Here is a 6,609-nt window from a genome sequence, read left to right as displayed (position 1 = left end):
GTGAGGGTGTTTGACGAATCTAGGCTTCACAATTGATATATATGGACTCAAACTAATGAAAAATATTGAAACTAATAAATAAGAATATTTTGTTAATTAATTTAAAAATATAAAAATAGTAATGAAATTAAGTACAGAAAAAGTATTGTAATCATTCGCTTTTTTCTCCAACTTATCCTTTAAAGATAATGATATGTCATTGATACTTTTAAAACAATTAAAATATACAAAATCAATCAACACAATTTTTTATCTAGAATTACATTAGTCTTGATGAGTAAAATAAATTATTGTCTAACATAAAAAATAATTCATTTCCTTAAAAGGATAATAATAAATATTAAACAAGTATACTATATAAACTAGTTCATGCTATTAATCAACATAGTATCTTAGTATGGATGACTTTCTAGTACTTTCCTCTATCTTAGTATATTTTTATTTACTTTATTTTGTTTAAAAGCACTATTATAATAACCCAAAAATTACTTTAATACTGTAAATCATAAGAAATTATAGTAACACTTATTAAGAGAAATAATCAATATCTAAAAGAGATCAATTCTTTACTGTTGGAGCAATTAGATACCCATGGTTAATACTTAATACTAAAAATATATTATAGTAATAAATTATTTCATCTAAAAATCATATAATCATATATTAAATTATTACTTTATCAATTTCGTAACAACACTATTATACAATTTCTATATTTTAAATTATTTATAAAAGCTAAATAATATATTATATTATTTATCTAGCAATAATGCAATAATATATTGTTTTATTTATTTACTTACATATATTTAATTTATTTTATTTTGTATTATTTTGTTCATAGTTGGTTCTTGTCAATTCATAACTATGTCTATTAATATTTCATTATTTAAAGATATATATCACCTATATTTTAGGTAACTTATTCACTTTTTTAATATTTTAATCATTTAATGATTTCACTGAGAAAAATAATCTTCTGACCATATTTGTTTATCAATATAGTTTCTATGTATATTGTTAGAGGTCAATATTCTATGTCCAAATATATTTTTTCTTCCCCAAAAATTACACAATATATAGTAAAATCAATTAAACATGCTCATTATTTTTTGGTGTTTAATTAAAGTGATTTAGTAATTAAATATAAATTATATTTTAATGTTAATTAGAGTTTATACATTTTCCATGGGATCCTTTTTTGTTTTGAAAAATAAAAAACCTAAAATTGATGATACATAAATGAACTTCATAATGCATATTTGGGTAAAGTTTATTAAAAACATCATATTTTGCAAATAGACATCGTAAACTATTTTTCCATCTTGATTGTTCATTAAACTTTAACTATTGGTGAAATTAATTTCTACATAAATATAATGTTAAATTAAAAGCCATACTTTTTTAACTCATGTACTTTTTTAATTCTGACTATTAACTTTATTTTATTTTTATATATATAATAATATTATAGTATTAATCACTTTTAGCTCTATAATTTACTTATTTTCATCTTCTCAATAAATTTTGTATTTTAATGGCGTCTTATTAATGTTGACTTACATGCATTATTGTATTCATAATATTGTGAATCTAATTGCAACAGTTTCCTTGTTATTTAGAAGTAATTTAATAAATATTTATATATAAAGTTTAGGGGTTTTATGCACTTTTTTCATTAATTTTAATGCATATTTATTGTCAAAATAGTTTTGAATCATCCTTAAAAACTATGACTTTTCTAAGGTGCGCCCAATAGTACATTTTAATTTGCAAAAAAATGTAAATTTGCATTAAAATATGTGAATGCAGATTTATTGATAAGACTTCATAATGCATTAATTTTCAGATGCAAATTACTAGAGCTTTTTGAGTAAATTAAAATGTACTCTTGAGCACATTCTACTAATATATTTTACAATAAATTTTTTAGTAGGAATTTGATTTTAGTTCATATAATTTTTATATTTTGATAGTTATATGTTCCGAACTTTTAACTTTATTCTCTAATTATAAGCTACTAATGCTTACATGTAATAAGTATCATAATAATTAATGATCGAATTAATTATGATATTGATATATTATACAGGAGAATTAAAATCAAAACCTTGAATTAAGGTATGCAATAAAGGCTAAATACAATTGGTGTACAATAATAAAATATTATATATTTAACACAAGACGTTTGTCTAGTATTCTCTAGTAGTATAAAGACTCACTAAATTCTTATAAAGATCAAATATTTAATTTCTTATAACAACATTTGTTCGACTGAAAAATTAATTATGCATTCAAGATGAATTAATTCTTTACTTAAACGATAATTAATATTATTGGCAGTATCAAAAAAAATATTTTACACGAAAAACATAGCCAAAAACTAACGTAGGGGCTCACTTACAAGATGTGTAACAAAATGGAACCATTTGACTAGAATATACAACACTTTAACCTCGTAACTCATTTTCATATCTTCACATTGTTTGTTTTGGTTCTCTCCTTCATGGGTTCTCAACATGTTCTAACACTCTTTTTCTTTATTCTCCTCTTTGTTCTTTATGTTTCTTCAATTCGATTGCCAGTGTTGGGTGATGATGAAAATATCATGTAATAATATCTCATAACCTTATCTCTATTTCTTCTTCAAATTAAAAATCTCCATTTCATTAAAATTATTATTATTATTATTATTATTATTATTATTATTATTATTTATATTTGTTTGATGTATTTTCAGACATGTCCCTTCAATAAGGTTCGATCCCACTAAGGTCACACAACTCTCTTGGCATCCCAGGTTGTCATAATTTCCATGCCATATTATTATGTATAGAGTAAACAAATGAGTATATATATTGTCTCTCAATTTAATCAAAGTCATATAGTATTAATTAGTAGAGACTATATATTATATTGCGGTAGTGGAATTAGTGAACAATGAGAAATCTCAATTTAGTTTTTAGGATCTCAAATATGGGTCAAAATTGTGTGACTAATTATGTCATAAAAAACTAAGTTGATTGATATTTGAGATTCATAAGGATAAAGTTGAGATTTTTTATTTGTTAGAATTAAATTGAAATAAGTACTTTTCTTCTTAGGAAGGAATTTGGGTACACATCTTCTACAACAATAATTGGTGGGTCTTTTATGATATTGATTAATTCACCTTGGTTTTCAAATTGTTAAGTTGTATATAAGATTGGTTAATTGTACAGAAAAGATGGGTATTTATATCAGTATTATATACTATATAACTATAATAATGGTGTGTTGCTTTTAGGAACAAAAAAATTCATTGTTTGTGAATTTTGGCATACAGGGCTTTTCTGTACAAGGGGTTTTTATCTGAAAAGGAATGTGACCATCTTATCAATATGGTTAGATTTCTTTTATTGGTGTTTGTTTTTCCTACATTATTGTAAAATCAATACTTTAGGAAAAGAAAATCATGCTACAAAATAGCATATATATTATTGAATGACCAATGTTAGGCCAGGGATAAGTTGGAACTGACTATGGTTGCTGATAATGAATCGGGTGAAGCTATCTTAAGTAAAGAAAGAACAAGTTCTGGGATGTTTTTGTCTAAGGCACAGGTATTATCGACTTATACTATAATACCTTATTTGATTGAACATGTGATTTGGATCTTATGTAGGAACAGTAAATTGTTTTTACATTGTCATTAGCTTGAGAGTTTATTCACTAATAATTTGAAAAAGGGTAAACTCTAAGGTTGTTCATGTAATTATATTATGTTGAAGTGTAAAGAGAAACATGTTTGACAAAAGTAGCTTTTGCTTGTGTTTTATTGGAACATGTGCTCTTGTTAGTTATCTCCAAAGGAAAAGCATTTTCATAGTGTTTAATGATGATAAATATATTAGAAACTAGCTTGGTATCTATCATTTTGTGAGTTTGAAAATATAAATGTGTCATAGTATGATTGGAACTAGGAAGTATGTGCAAATATTCAAACATCCCCAATAGGACATGTTGATCTCAAAGAACTAAAGGATCATATTCCTAAGAGATAAACTTCCAAGGATTAGTTTGTGATCATTATCCGAATTTCTCATTAATCCTACATGTACTACATACAAAGTTCACATATCATATATCTTAATTTTATTTTAAATAAAATCTTGTAATAATATAAAAATTGATGAAGCACATACTTAAATGAACCACATATAATGTACCACTTATTTGGTACCTATGATCAAATTAGTGATTTTTGATTTGAATTAGTTATTGCATAGAGTAGTCTCTAGAGGAAAAAGCTATGGTGATTTATTAGTTAGAATTGAGCTTATAAATTCTTATGGTTTAGAAAGTCATCTAAAGGTAGACGATTGTCGATACAAAAGACCATAGATTGTTCTTCATGTTTATTTTTTTATAATATTGTGAGAGCGGGGCATAAGATTGAGATTAAGACTATGAAAACCGTGAGATAAAAAGAAGAGGTAAGACTATTTATGTTTCTTGCAAATGTAAGGCTGTATATATCTATCTCCATGTATCATAATCAGTGACACTAGACCGCCCCTTTTTGTATTGAGAGAGCTAAGCATAAGGCAGAGATTAAGACTGCAATGCCTGAGTTATGTTAATGTGAGTAACCTGATTCTAGTTTAGTGTCTAATTATAGACCATATACTTCAACCATATAGTCCTTAATTATACACCATATGTTTCAAGATTAATGTGAGTAACTTCTATGAGTTAAAGTTTTACACTCCAAATAGTGTTTGACATGTGTGTGTTAAACAATTGAACATCAATTTTAATCCTTTTGCACTTTTATTTTATATCTTCAAAGATAAAGTTATTGTTGATACTGAAGCTAGAATGTTAATCCTTTTGCACTTTTATCTTATATCTTTAAGGATAAAGTTATTGCTGATATTGAAGCTAGAATTGCTACATGGACATTCCTTCCTTATGGTAAGTAGTAAAAAAACATCATTCATTGGTCCATTCAATGTGTCATTTCTGTCTACAATTTTTTTTAAATTTTATCTCTTTCTAAAGTCAATGATCTTATCAGAGAATGGTGAGGATATGCAAATATTGCACTATGAGGATGGCCAGAAATATGAACCACATTTTGATTACTTATTGGACAAGTTTAATCAACAATTTGGTGGCCATAGGATTGCCACTGTGTTGATGTATTTGTCGAATGTTAAGAAAGGTGGAGAAACTGTTTTTCCAAATTCAGATGTAAGTTCCTCATGCATTTGATCCTAAAAGAGAAATTGAATATCAAGGAATAAAAATGGAGTTTTGATTAATTTATTTGCTTCTTTTTCAGCCAACATTGTCCCAACCAAAGGATGAGAGCTGGTCAGAATGTGCTAAAATGGGTTATGCAGGTAAATATGTTTATGGATGGTTTTTGCATCATATTTTTTGAAATATAGGGTTACTATCACAAAAACAATATAGAATTGCATAATGTAGATACTATGATAGTTAGTAATTTAATAGTATTGACTTGTATATTATGATTAGAAATGTGTTGGTATTTCGTTCTTAATTGACGGGAGATTATGAGTATTGAACCTCAACACATGATTCATTGCATATAGTCAATGTTGACAACTTCAAGGTCTTGAAATTATTCAGTGACTCTTGAATACTATCAAGTCCAACAAAAAAGTTGAATATAATTTCCAATGCATCGACAAATATTAATTATTCATTCTCTTTATGAAGAATTCTTTATCCCCCTTCACTTCATAAAGGAACATGTGAGGAAGGTTAACATAAATAAGTGGACTAGAAGAGAAACATAGAGAGATGTGAGAGAGTTGATATCTATGGTAATATGAGAGTAGAATATTCTAATTGAAATACTAGAGAGATATTGTATTCCATACTAGTAGGGTGAGGCTGATTGTTATCCACTTACAATGAAGAAAACAAATATTGTAATCTTAATTTTCATAGTGGAGACATTTTCTTCACTAGATTCTATGATTTTTTAGATCTCAATTAGATAAGGTTTTTCCACTTTAAAATTATTAGTGTTATTCTTCTACTTTTTGCTCTATTTCATTTGTCCGCTTACTTCCCATGTACCCATCTTAAATTACACGAAGGAGAGAGAGTTAGTTTATGTTTCACCTAACAACAGTATCAAGTTCTCAAATTCACTCGTGAGCATAACTTATGTGATCCAAGGTGGAATGAGTTGCTACCATCTCATTTGATGGACGTTTTCAAATTGATTACAAACAACTATTCTGATCAGAAGCTCGTGATGGAGGATCACTTATACTACAAAGATATGCATGAGCCCAATTTTTGCAAAGAGAAATCAAAAGGTAAAACTAACAAATATGTGGAGTTGTCAAATCGAAATGGTGTTGCAATGATTCAGAAGTACATTAAGAGAAGTTTATTTGAGCATGTTTTCACATGCACAAACGCTTATTAGTTGCAGTCGAAACTTGAGTATATGGTCCAAAACAAAACTCCCAAAAATAAAACATCTTTTGTGAGATTACTAGTGAAAATCAACTATAATGATGGTAAAAGTATGATAGAACACTTGTACTCACTCAAGGGTCTTTTCAACCAATTCACATATAT

At 26.8% G+C, this 6,609-nt stretch overlaps 1 protein-coding gene across 1 annotated transcript in view; it reads left to right on the top strand.

Annotated features, from left to right (window-relative positions):
- Positions 2,483-6,609, top strand: part of LOC109330028 (probable prolyl 4-hydroxylase 6) — a 6,378-nt gene continuing 2,251 nt past the window's right edge. Inside the window, exons 1-7 of the mRNA XM_019563993.1 lie at positions 2,483-2,610; positions 2,741-2,800; positions 3,326-3,383; positions 3,498-3,602; positions 4,899-4,956; positions 5,060-5,235; positions 5,327-5,387. Coding sequence (XP_019419538.1) covers positions 2,507-2,610; positions 2,741-2,800; positions 3,326-3,383; positions 3,498-3,602; positions 4,899-4,956; positions 5,060-5,235; positions 5,327-5,387 — 622 coding nt within the window. The 5' untranslated portion in view covers positions 2,483-2,506. The remainder of the gene's footprint in view (positions 2,611-2,740; positions 2,801-3,325; positions 3,384-3,497; positions 3,603-4,898; positions 4,957-5,059; positions 5,236-5,326; positions 5,388-6,609) is intronic.

Source organism: Lupinus angustifolius, chromosome LG02 (genome assembly GCF_001865875.1).
Source record: "Lupinus angustifolius cultivar Tanjil chromosome LG02, LupAngTanjil_v1.0, whole genome shotgun sequence".
NCBI lineage: Eukaryota > Viridiplantae > Streptophyta > Magnoliopsida > Fabales > Fabaceae > Lupinus > Lupinus angustifolius.
This window is presented reverse-complemented; position numbering and strand designations above follow the sequence as displayed.